General features: G+C 41.9%; 1 protein-coding gene across 3 annotated transcripts in view; it reads left to right on the forward strand.

The window, feature by feature from the left end:
- Nucleotides 1-12,883, forward strand: part of CAPZB (capping actin protein of muscle Z-line subunit beta) — a 130,888-nt gene that overhangs the window by 52,256 nt on the left and 65,749 nt on the right. For all 3 annotated transcript variants that reach the window (XM_006115053.5, XM_075906480.2, XM_075906481.2), the window contains exon 3: nucleotides 12,389-12,510. In XM_006115053.5, coding sequence (XP_006115115.1) covers nucleotides 12,389-12,510 — 122 coding nt within the window. The remainder of the gene's footprint in view (nucleotides 1-12,388; nucleotides 12,511-12,883) is intronic.

A 12,883-nucleotide genomic window follows, 5' to 3' on the forward strand; every position in this document is an offset into this window, starting at 1 on the left:
ATCTTGTTGAGCAGTGTGCATGACTCCTAATTTGCCATTCATAAAACTTTCCTTCAAAGCCTCTCTGACTTAGACTGATCTGCACTGTGCTCTCCTTATTGCCCTCGTATCTGGCTGCTCAAAATCTCTGGTAAGGTGTTCTGCCAGAGCCTCCCCCACCGCCCCAGGTAACTTCTCCCTTGCTTTCAAAGCTTATGGAGCATACACTAGGCTGCCACCACAAAGGGAATGGTGCATTCACTGAGGTCCAACCTAGTCAGACTCCTACATCTTCCCTTTAAATGCCCAAAAGCATGTTCAACCACTATTCTGCACTTGTTCAGTCTATAGTGGAACTGCTCCTTACTGGGGTCTAGGCTGCCCATGTATGGCTTCATGAGCCATGGGAGCAAGGGCTAGGCTGGGTGGCTAAGGATCACTAATGGCACTTCCACTTCTGATTTAGTTTTTCTGGTCTGGGAAAAAAGTTTGTGTCTGTATTTCTGAAGAGCCAGAAGTTCCTAAAGATGCAGGTGTCAGGCACCTTTCCCAACTATCCCATGTTGATGAAACAGTCCTAGTGATCCACCAGCGGCTGCAGCACCATGGAGAAGTACTGTGGCTTATGTAGTCTGCAAGGTGGTTGGGGGCCAAGATGGGGATGTGCATTAAATCTATTGCTCCACTGCAGTCAGGGAACTCTACAGCAGGAAAGCCATCCACTATGGCACCTATGTTTCCCAGGGTCACTACCTTCCATAGCAGAATGGTATTGATTGCTTTGGCTACCTGTATAACAATAGCCTCCACTGCAGATTGCCCCGCTCCGACTTGAGCTGGCGTTGCAAGCTTCCATAGGGCAATTGCCACATGCTTCTTCACCATCAACGCAGGTCTCATTCAGGTGTCCCCATGCTTAGGGGTGGAGGAAAGTAATTCACAAAATTCTGTGAAAGTGATCTTGTGCGTTTGGAAGTTTTGCAGCCACTGCTGATTGTCCCGTATCCATAGCCCTATGCAGTCCTGCCTGTCTATTCTCGTCTCTCAGCACCAGAACCAGTACTCCACTTTGTCAATAGGATCGAATGCTGGCTGTGTTTCCATATCACTGAATGCAAGGGTGTGACTGTACAGCATGCCTGTGGCATCCTGGGACACAGGAGATTCCCCCCTCTGTCCTCTTTCTGATGGGTTGTGCTTGCTGTCTTGAAATGGTGCACCAAGGTAGAGATCAACATCACAATGCATTGATGCACAATGGGATCCATGGGTGAGGGTGCGTGTCATGCTTGCGCTACTGTGGCATCTGTGTGGACAACCAAGGCCCAAAGGAGTGAAAAGACTGTTTCCTGTTGAACAGTCTTTTCACCAGGGGAGATGGAGCAGACCAGTGTATTATGGGATGCTGACCTTGAACCCATAACTACCCGCTGCATAGTTTTGGTCCAAGCTTGCACTTGGAGTATAACCCAGAATGCAAAGTGACACAGGCACTGTGCGAGAGCTAGGCACTGTGCATCACTCTCAAAGTCGATGACAGGCTCCCTAATGGGGACGTGCTTCTTTGAACTACATGGAATACTTCCCCATAGTGGAGGGGGACAGACTTTTGACTTTGACTTCTGGTTAATGTGATTTTCCAATCATAACAGATTGGACCTCATCTCGTAATGTAGGCGCAGCCTAGGTAAACTGAGTAAGAAATTCAAATTGTGAGACAGTGTACCAAGATAGCAGCTGGATAGATAGTCCTGTACTTTATACCAGTGTTTCTCAATCTTTTTTTTTTAAATAACAGTACCCCTTTAAAAAAAAAGTACTCCTCGTACCTACAGTTTTGACACAATTTTTTTCTACCATTGCAACACATTTGTTTGAACAACTTAATCATGTGCGGGTAATGACATTTTTGGGTGTAAAAAATACAAAAATAATAAAGTGCTGTAAATTTTAAACAAATTGTTTTCTCCAAATTTCAGTTGTTGAGGACTTCTCTTGAGTACCCCTAAGGGTACTCGTACCACTGGCTGAGAAACACTGTTTTAAACTCTATAGGCTCTCCTGCCATTAGTATACACCCTCTTTTTTGTGTTTGTTTTAAAGCTGTTCAATCCTGATCTAAATACCAGAAATCAAAACAGTAAATATGCACAACACCACTTCTTTTCACAATGAGAATCAAAGGTTCAATGTTCCATCTTAAGTACAGGCAGTCCCCGGGTTACGTACAAGATAGGGACTATAGGTTTGTTCTTAAGTTGAATCTGTATGTAAGTCGGAACTGGCTCCAGATTCAGCTGCTGCTGCTGAAACGGACCGGGGGCTGACTACAGGAAGCTGGAGGCAGAATTGCTCTGTCCCCAGCTTCCTGGAATCAGCCACTGATCAGTTTCAACAGGGGCTGAATCTCGAGCCTGGGACAGAACAACTAGGCTGCCAGGTAGGTCCCTGCAGGACCAACCCGGCAGCACCCCAGCTGCTCTACCCCAGGGTCCACAACAAAAGCCTGGTCTGCTGGGGGGGGGGGGAGGGGCGCACTAGTTGCGCGCCCCCCCCCCTCCCCAAGCAGACCAGAGGCACTGGGAGCAAAGCTGCAGTGGCGGCGGAGTCCCACACCTCTGAGGCTTTGCCAGAGCAAAGCCTCAGAGGTGCGGGACCCCTCTGCCTCTCCGGCTTTGCTCCAGGTGTCCCTGGTCTGCTGGAGACGGTCCCCAGCAGACCAGAGGCACCCGGAGCAGCTTTTCTCGCCCAGGAGGTCAAGGTGGCAGGACCGCTGCGCTCTGGGTGGTCCCGCTGCCTGCAAGCTCCGGGGCGAGAGAGCCCCGTTCGTAAGTGCGGATCCGACATAAGTCGGATCCGCATAACTGGGGGACTACCTGCATATAATTTTTAATTTTGACTGTTTGGCAGGTGGTCCAGAAATAAACATCAGTCATAGGAGGAGAAGTGTGAGAAATTTTAATTTGCTTTCTTAATCTAAGTAAGTTCCACCCAAAATAAAAGGTACTAATCATGTTACAGAAGGAGTGCAGAAAGAAACAAGCAGTTACACTAAAATATCTTTCCATGAGTGTTGATATAGATTTGCCAACAATATGCATCAAAGTATAGAACATGCACCAGCAACTTAATTAGATCGTTTCTCTGGTATCTGGCATCAAGATTTGGAAACGGGAGTAATTTCAGCTCTTCCACATCTTCGTTCTAGGAAAGCTTTAAAAGAGGTCTCTTCTGGTAGAGAAGCTGTAATGCTTCTTGGAGATACCCAGGGTTACAAGCCATTTCCCTACCATCTGTCCTTAGTGCAATGAAGCCATGTCGAGGCCTACTGTGCATTTGCTCTTGTGTTAAGGATAAGCTCACTTCAGCTCTTCACAAAAGTGAGAAGGTGGGGAAAGAAAAGACCTCACTGACATGGCCCCCAACTGAGAAGCAGAAAGACATCCCGCACATTCCCCTTGCACACCTCAGGGGGCCCAGGCAAGTAGATTTTGTGGGTCCTCCCATAGGCTGTGAAAGAGGTGGCCAAAAGTGAGGGGTTCAGTGTGTGGGAGGAAGCTGTCCTGCAAGGAAGCAGGATTGGGGTGTGGAGTCTCGGCACAAGGGGATGCAGGAGCAGGTTAGCAGTGGGGGGTCTGGACAATGGTGGGTGTTTACTTGGCACACACATCCCCAGTGTCCTCTGTCATCCCCAGGCACTACCCCCTGCTGTTCTTACTGACCCCATGTAGTGGGGGGGGGGAAGGTGTCAGGGTTAGTGCGCCACTACCAGCTCCCCAATGCTAGGGGGGTGAGCCCTGAGCCTTAAGGGCTGCATCCAGGCAAGCTGGGGGCCAGACTCAGCCCCTAGACCATCTGTTCCCTGCTGCTGCTATAGGAGAAGCCTTCTGAGTCTCATTTGAGAAGCTTGGAGGCCTGAAATCATGAAACCTAATTCAGACAAAGCGAATTAAAAGCCAACTATATTTAATGTATTTTTCTGATTTTTCTGATTTTTAATCAGAATTCCATGTGGCACCAAGCCAGATACTTTACAGAAGTCTACATATATTAGATCAGTACTATTGCCTTTATAAAACACATTTGTAACATCATAAAAAATTGAATGGTTAGCCATCCAATGAGCAACCATAGTCTAATTGGTATAGAGGCCGTCTCCTGTAGGTCACTGGTCAAAATCTAGGTAGTTTGGGGGGCCTGCCAGATAGTAGGTAGTCTTCAGCTTTCAATAGTTGCACAGAATGAGGAGGTGCTTCAACATGCCAAGGTTTTATGGATGTGAATAGTGACCTATGTTAACTATTCAAATGTGGTACCTAGGGGTTAGACCTAAGGTCTATTTTTAGTGCTTTCCAAATAACCAAACATGTCGCTGCCTGTGATGTGCTGTTGAGAAACATTTCATCAGGTCTTCAGGTTTGTCAGGCAAGCACCTTTCTATGCTAAATATATAGCTAAAATTAATGTATTTTAAATTTATCCTAGCCCCTTCTTGCCCTCCTCATATATAAAAAGGTGGGCCAATAGAAATATAACTTGCATCTGAGTCTTGAGCATCGAAGTCCACTTGAGTTTCTCATAAACAAAGCTTGTAGCTTTTGTGAGCATGGACATATGATGGATCAAATTAAGGATTAACAGCATGTTTGGATTTGGGGGGAGTGACTAGTGGTAATTTGTAAGCATAAGTGAGTGGAGCCAGGCCTCCTTTTTAAGTTTCCGCAACATCCGTTAAGCTGTGCCTGTGTTCTCCAGGAACAGGAAACTCTAAAATTGCCGAATGACTCAGTAGAATTATAATGAAATTTTATTAGATGCTGACCCAGAATGGAAGGAATCCAGTCCGAATTGGGTGCTATGCCAAAGTGATCACTGTTGTGAAAGTGATGGCTAAGTGTTGGCTGCTGCTGCTTCTTTTTTGCATCCATGAGGTTTCCTGATTGATGCTGACAGTCTTTTTTTACTTCCATACAGTGACATAAGTCCTATAAGAATTCAAATGAAAATAAGAGTCTTAAAGATTTAAGTGAAATTAAAATGTTCTGTTTTTAAATTTGGGGAGAGGTTTGCTTTTTGTGTTAACAGTTCCATGCATCCTGCATCTTTGCAGACACCTGCATGTTGTAGAGTCCTCTAATTCAAAGGGCAGACAGGTCCAACTGTTATGTGTGTTGGATTTTGTTTTGTTTTTAAGTCAAACTGCGGCTTATTAGTACTTTAATGAGCCTTCCTTTCTAACTCTCGTCCTTGGGCAAAATTCCTCAGATCTTTAACACCACCAAATTTGTCACATTCTTTCCAAAATGAGGTTACTAGAGAGGGCTGGTGCACATTGTACTTTTGGTTTTTAAGCATAGACAGCCATGCTATTTTTATGCAAATTAACATAACATAAGCATTAGGCTTATAGTTGTAAAGGCACAAATTAAGGCTCTTGCAGCAATCTAGTCCATTAAGATTGCAAACTTAATATTTTAGCTGAATATATATGTTGCTAAATATAACCTTAATACAAAAGGGGCAGAATTCTTCTGTGATGCACATCCAACTCCAATAGAAATTGCATGGGTATACCACAGGACTAACTTGAATCTGTCTATGTATCTGTCTAAATAATGTATTATGTGTAAATTGGTTTATTCACTTTAGCTATTGTATTTCCATCAATACATAGTCTTTCTCTTAAAAGTTAGATCCTATCTAGTGATAAAATCTGCTCTTGACTCTTTAATTCTTGATTATGCAGTTTATTCTGTTGCTCAAGCAGAGTATTAGGAAGGAACAATTAGGCTGACTAGCTGCAGTGGAAGATATACAGTTACAGCGGGAACACAGGCGATCACTTGTACTGCTGATATGAAAATGGTTAACTTAATTAAAACTTTGTCCAAATACCTGGCTCAGTAACTTGGGGAAGAATACTGTTACACAGAAGACAACAGGATCCTTGTTCAACCAACATGCACTATAATACGGTGGTCTCATTTTCATTCAGTTTATCTTTCCTTTATGCTACCCATTCATTATATATCCACTCTTTAATAAAAAGAAGTACCACCACCTCAGTCCATGGTACATGGTTGTGAATAGCAATGCCATTTAATCCCCCTATCGAACTACTAAATTTGGGCCCTGGAGACTTGCCTTTTCATGTATTTTTTTTTTTAAATTTACTTTGGGGGTGGTCTCCATACAACACCAACACGTAAAGGAGCAGTCATACCTGTTTGAAATCCTCATTTCTGCAGATGAGTAGTCTTGGAGTCTAAGTGCAGAGGAAGCCAAAATTAAATTTTAACTGTGGTAATTGGGTCCAGGATATGAAATTAGGATTACATACTCAACTCAGTCTTTTGCAGATCTTCTTTCATTGTAAATGGGGAAGTTCTCAAAAGATAGAGTAAAGTATGACCTTGAAGTAGAAACTAAATTATTTTTTCTTACTTTGTCCGATTCATTGGGGAAAATAAGATCACCTTTTCAGACGACCATTATTTTTGCCTTTTGATTTTCTGAAGACACACTAATTTGGACTAAGAGGGCGCTCCGTCAGTGCCTGTAGTTCTGCTTCTACAAAGAGTAAGGGAAGTTGAAGGGAGAGTGTGCTCCCTTTGACTTCCTGCAGTATGGACAGCGCCAAAATTAAAGTTAAGATATGCAGCTTCAGCTATGTTAATTGTGTAACTCAAGTCAAAGTATCTTAATTCAAATTAATCCCCTAGTGTAGACCATGGGTTTGTGTTTTGATGCTACCCAATTTCTACATCCATCTGCCAAAATGATACTTAGTCTAACAGGTTTTCTAGTTAATACCATGGTAAAATGAATGGAGGGTATCGGTAAGGGGTTCTCAGAGCACAGAACAAGCCATTCAGGTTGTCTGTATTTAAATTCCAGATGACAATAGACTAGTCATCCTTCCAGTGCAAATTAAGTTTCTTTGCTATCGTGATGCTTGGAACTTTACATTTAAATGAAAATTGATTCTACTCCATCTGAATATGCATGGTCATGGACCACGGGACAGGCTGGAGTTGGGAGGGGTATCTTACAGTCAAAGTAGGGAAAGTAGTATAGCAGATGTTACATAGTTGATTTAATAAGTACTATAAAATGACTGCTCTGTTGTGTGACTCTGCCACACAGATATTCTGTTAATTGAGTAAGAATAATATATTGCCCTCATGTAACCCCTCCAGTGAAGTATCTGAGATCTTTTATAAACGCTCTATTAAATGTCTTAACATTCTTCTGGAGTAGAAGAGTCATTTTATTCCTAGGGAAACTGAGGCATAAGTTTCCTGGCCTATGTCACTTGGGAAGTCTGTGCCAGAAAAGGGAATCCAGTAAGTGTATCATTACAACTGATTCCATTACAGCTTTCAGAATAACTCTACCACAGTACGCCAAGGCAGAAATAAAAAAATTGCAGTTAGTACAAACAAAATATTGACATTCTCTATAGATAATAAGGGAGGGTCAGACAGCACAATCATGCAGAAGTCCAGAAAAGGTTTGGTTTCAGTCAGAAAGATGGGAACTGAAAATTGAGTCTACCTGGCTGTAGGCCAGGTGTGCAAGTAATACGGCAAATAATCTCCAAAGAGAGCAGGACAGTGCCTATGTAGCTCTTAAAGCGAAACTCTATCTTTAACACTTAACGACATTGTGAGGTCATCGGTATCCTATTTGACAGGTGGGTAAACTGAAAGACTGAAAGGAATGCCATGTTTAATCAATTTTTAGAAATTTAAAAGTAGTTAATTGTCCTGAACCTGTCCCACATTTAATAGTTTTATTCAGATGCTCGTTGCCATAGTATCTGAATGCATTAGATGACGTGATTACTTTCTGTCAAGTGGTGTATTTCATCCTCTTTGGTAGGAGAAAGGTCTGCAGTGGGGCATCTTGTTAGGCTTTCTGTTTATATATATACACACACACACATTGTACATCTTGCCCTTGAGACTGGAAGGCGCAGTGGTTTGTGTTCTTAATAGCTGGGAAATTTTTTACTTTCTCGATTGGGCACCAGAAAAAGTTCACTTCTCTATATGAGTGAGCTCCCCGCTTAGGCTATGTCTACACTCGCAGTTTCTTGCGCAAGAAATATGCAAATGAGGCTGTCTGGAATATTGCCACACCTCATTTGCATATCTAATAAACCACCATTTTTGCAGAAAAGGCTCTTACGCCAGGAGTTGTCTACAGTGCCCCTTCTTGAGCAAGAAAACCTCTCTTGCACAATGCCGTTATTCCTGAAAATAATCAGCGTAGCAGCCTTGCGCAAGAGGGTTTTTCTTGCGCAAGAAGGGGCACTGTAGACAACTCCTGGCGCAAGAGCCTCTTCTGCAAAAATGGCGGCTTATTAGGTATGCAAATGAGGTGTGGCGATATTCCACGCTTAGCCTCATTTGCATATTTCTCGTGCAAGAAGCCGCTAGTGTAGACATAGCCTTATTGTAGAGTGTTCCAGGAAACCAGAGGTAGTTGATTTTTGTCACGCTATTCATCCCAGAGCTTTTGGCAGTCTCTTTAAGCTAAGTTGTGCTTTGAAGTGCATCCAGTTGCACTGCTGTGTTTGTGGTGGTTTCTGGCAGAGAGAAGCTATGTTGCCTAAACCATTTAATGATTACAGAGAAACAGCAGATACAGCTTCTTTATGCTGATTTTGCAAGGGACCCCGTCACTGTGAATCCAGGTAGCTCCATAGCAACTATTTTGCATTGGAATTGCCTCATGTGCCGTGTTCTTTTTAAACTAATGTTTTGCCTGTTTGAAGAATAGTAAAGTGACCTCTGCTGGTCTCCTACTGCACTTGCATTCCAAACGAAAGCAATCTGAACAGAAGTGGATTGGAATTGAAGTCTGGGAAGAACACCACTCTTCTCCCAATCATGTTTACATCCTTATTACTCATCTAAATGGGCAACAAAATGAACAGCATGTTTCTAGATACTTATCTCAATGGGATGGCACTTGGCCATAAAGCAGATCAGAAGATGGAAGGTATTCAGCTGGCCACTTTTAAGAGGTAGAGGGAGGATAGTTCTTGAAAGACCAAGGCACTTTGGATCGTATTGTATATGTCTGTCATTGCTCTGTGTTTCGCTGATGAGTTCATCTCAAGTTGCTCTCTGCCTGGATAACCATTGTAAAACTAAGAGCTAATGGAGAAGAGGAGGAAGAGACAAAGTAGAACCAGATGGGCATATGTACACAACTACCTCATTTCACTTTGTGGCATGACACTTTTGATTTGTATCTTCCTTGTATGACCATCTCTAAAGTATTGGATTTGTATATTTTGGGGAAAATTTAAAGTTTCTTCTAGAAAATGCTCACTACTTTTTTACTCCTGTAATTAAACATTTTCTCTTTAAATTGCAGTTTTGGGCCCCTAGAATTAGTAAGTCTCCCAGCTTGAACCTGGAGAACTCCTGGGATATAAAAAACTTCATTGCACCATGACACCCTTCTGACAACAAAAATTACTACATGACCTCAGGAAGGGGAAGCAAATCCTGAGCCCACCTAAGCCTTGCTGCCTAAGGGTTGGGGCCCAAAGTCCACTGCCCCGTCTGAGGGGACAGAGTTGAAGCCCCAGGCCCTCGGCCTCAGATGTGAAACCTGTAACCTGAGCCCTGCCATGCAGTGATGAAAACCTTAAGTTTTTGGCCTGGGTGGTGGTGTATCTTCTACTACAAGATAGGGGTGTTACATGTTTACATAAACACATTTTAACAGCTGAAAATCGCAGCAGTTACACATATACCCATGGGGGACTGCCTACCCCCACCCTCTGCTGCCCTATGAGTATTGGCTCTCTTCTCTCCCTACTGCCCTGCCCCCTCTAATACTGACTCCTGCAGTGTGGGCTGGGGGGAGAGACCTGCATGTAACTATGCACATTAACCTATTAGCCCAGGCTCATCGATTATCCATATGCACCTTCACATCCCTACTGCAAGGCCCCAGCAAGTCTAACACCAGCTTTGGCAATCCCATTAAAAAGCAGTTTGAGAACTGCTGGTATATCTCATATTGCAGGACTTCATCAAGGCAAATAATTGCTGAAATTAAATAATCGCTTGTTTACTTGCCTGTGTGTCCATCCCACTGAGAGCATGGCAGTTTCATAACCTCTAGTTAATTCATACATAATGCCCGGTACAGCTTGTTGGATTACTCCTCCCTTGAATTTTGAGAGGAAATTTATTTAAAAAGAAAAATTGAATCCATTTTGTGTTTAACTTGGCAGGCTATGTAGATAAATCACCTAACTGAGACCCCTGTACCAAGTGGTTTTATAGCAGATCTTCTGTATCCTACAGTAGTGAGCAGCTGCTGACACTCAGTTCTAATATTTAAGGAAATATCCTATAAGCCATTTAAATTCATTGGGAAACATTCTCGCATATAATACTGCTTATTTGAGTCCTTGACTCAGATGTCAAATATCTAAAGCTAATGGGCAATAATATAGCTAAATAGCTGCCACAACTTCCATAGCTAGTGTATGTCAAACGACAGATTGTTTGAAGTAGGAAAACAGGTGTGTATTACAGCTGGGATTTTTAAAGCAGCTAAGTTCCCAACTCCCTTGAGTTCCTTTAAAAATCCCAGCCTACTTTTTTACATGGATCTTTCAAAACTCTTTGAATTCTATGCCTAACAGTTTGAAAGGTAAGTTAATTTTTACTAGTTTGAATTAACTTTGTGTAAAATTCAAATACCTTGGCTTTTCCTTTTTTGAGAGAGGACACCACATTATATGGGCAATGTATGACGATTTTGCTAGCGCAAGTCATTCTCATATTACTTTGATTGCACTGCTGTTCTTGAGGGCATGAAAAGTGGATATGGACACTCAACATTCATTTAACTTTTTAACTAGTGCAGCAGCAGCTTCTTTCATGTACAATTTCATTTTCTGTAGATATCAACACTTAAGGCTTCCTGGTATCTTCCCTTCTAATGATTCTAATACAGTACTATCAAAACACAACATGCAGTCTTGGTTTAAAGTCCGTTTTTGAATTTAATGTAGGTGCACCTAACTCCCTTTCCAACCCCCACAATTATTTTTGTGACAGGCAAGATGGTTCTGATTTTTAACATGCATAATCAACTGTTACTAATGTGCCTGTCAGCTTTAAGCTATTTATTAGAGAAATGTTTTAAATTTATCCTTTCAGCATAGTACTTGTATTATCAGCTTAAATAGTGATTTCATGCCAGCATGAAATGGCATATTTATATATTAACATTAACGTTCATTTAAGTGTATACATAAGGAAGAAGAAATAATAACAGAACTCTAAAGAAACCCAAACACACTCCTCACATCACTCTAAGCAACTTACATAATTAAAATAGACAAGATTTATGTGACATCAAATTATATTTATGCTAAATATTGTGTTGACTCTTGAACAAATTCTAGAACTCTTCCCCCAGTGAAACACAAGATATACCAGTTGTGTTTAATAGTGGCTTTAAAAAGTGTTTTGGTAGCTAGCCATCAGGCTGACTATAACACAGTCTAGCATGGCAAATAGCTATTCTAAACTGTGTACAGGAGAGATGGAGCTGGTGTACTGAGGGAACTACTGGGGTGGACAGATATTAGCTTAAATTTGGTAATGCCTCCAGCAAAAGGGGGAAGGCTGGGATTGGTGGGGAGGATTGTGTCCACTTTTGTGCTAGAGTCCAGAGAAAGAACTTGCTCCCTTACTTCTGCTGAGTCTTATCCCAGCTTTATGCTGCAAAATGTCATCTTGCCTGTAGTATGTAAAAAAATTCTTTGTCATGTTACACTCGGATAATGATTTGTTTCTTTCTCCAAATAAAGCACAGGATGGCAGCTGGGATTATGGATCCATTTAGAAGCTACCTGTGTAGCAGATGTATTTTGATATTTTTTTTTATTAACCATCATACTAATGCTTGGCAGGCTGCCTGGAAAATATTCTAAACTCAATTTAGAGTAGGAGCCTGTGAAAAATAAGTCCTAGAGCATGGACAGCTTATTCTCAGTGTCTCTCTGGTTTCCACTCCATTATAAATATTTGCTTTATTCATCAGCTTCTTGCCAACAAAGACCAGGAAGAGACCATTGAGAACTAACACTGAGTATTGTATGCATTTAAATTTACTAGACCATACCAGTCTGACATTATGTGAGGAGAGGGAGGAGAAGTAGGGTAGGAAAAAAACGTAAGTGCAACATTTTGAGTCTGGGTTTAGAATAAAGAAATAGATTTTAGAAACAATTTAAGCTTTTTAAAACAGTGCAGAGGTGAGTTAAGTGGTAAAGTCTAAAAGTCTGTTCACAAATCACAGAACCTGTATTTAGTAGGGAGTCTGGCCCCATTGAATCTTAATGTTTGCCCTCCTCTTTTATTAGGTCCCAAGCCTCTGTGAAGATCTTCTGTCTTCCGTTGACCAGCCATTGAAGATTGCTCGAGATAAGGTGGTGGGGAAAGATTATCTATTGTGTGATTACAACAGAGATGGAGACTCATATAGGTGAGCTCATATGCCAAGAATGTAGCTGATCTCATGAAAGGATCACTGTGCAAATCATTACTAAAAGTTAGCACTATTTTCCCTGTCTTCCTTTTATTTTTGAGCAAAGCTGAGCTGAGACTGACCTCTTGCTAAAGAGGGACCTTATTCTGCCACCTTTAGTTAGAACTACTTCCATAGTAAAGTATTGTCTAACAGAGCCCAGGAACCATGTAACGTATTGCCCAGAACATCTCTTGTCTCTTGGCACTAGAAGACCATTGAATTAATCTTCAAAGAACCTGGTAATATTGCCATTAGTCTGATATCTTTGGGGGAGTAGGAGAGCCACTACAGACTGTGGTTGGAATGATACATTTTTAGCACAGGTGAT

This window comes from Pelodiscus sinensis, chromosome 24 (assembly GCF_052426305.1).
Source record: "Pelodiscus sinensis isolate ZL-2025 chromosome 24, ASM5242630v1, whole genome shotgun sequence".
Lineage (NCBI taxonomy): Eukaryota > Metazoa > Chordata > Testudines > Trionychidae > Pelodiscus > Pelodiscus sinensis.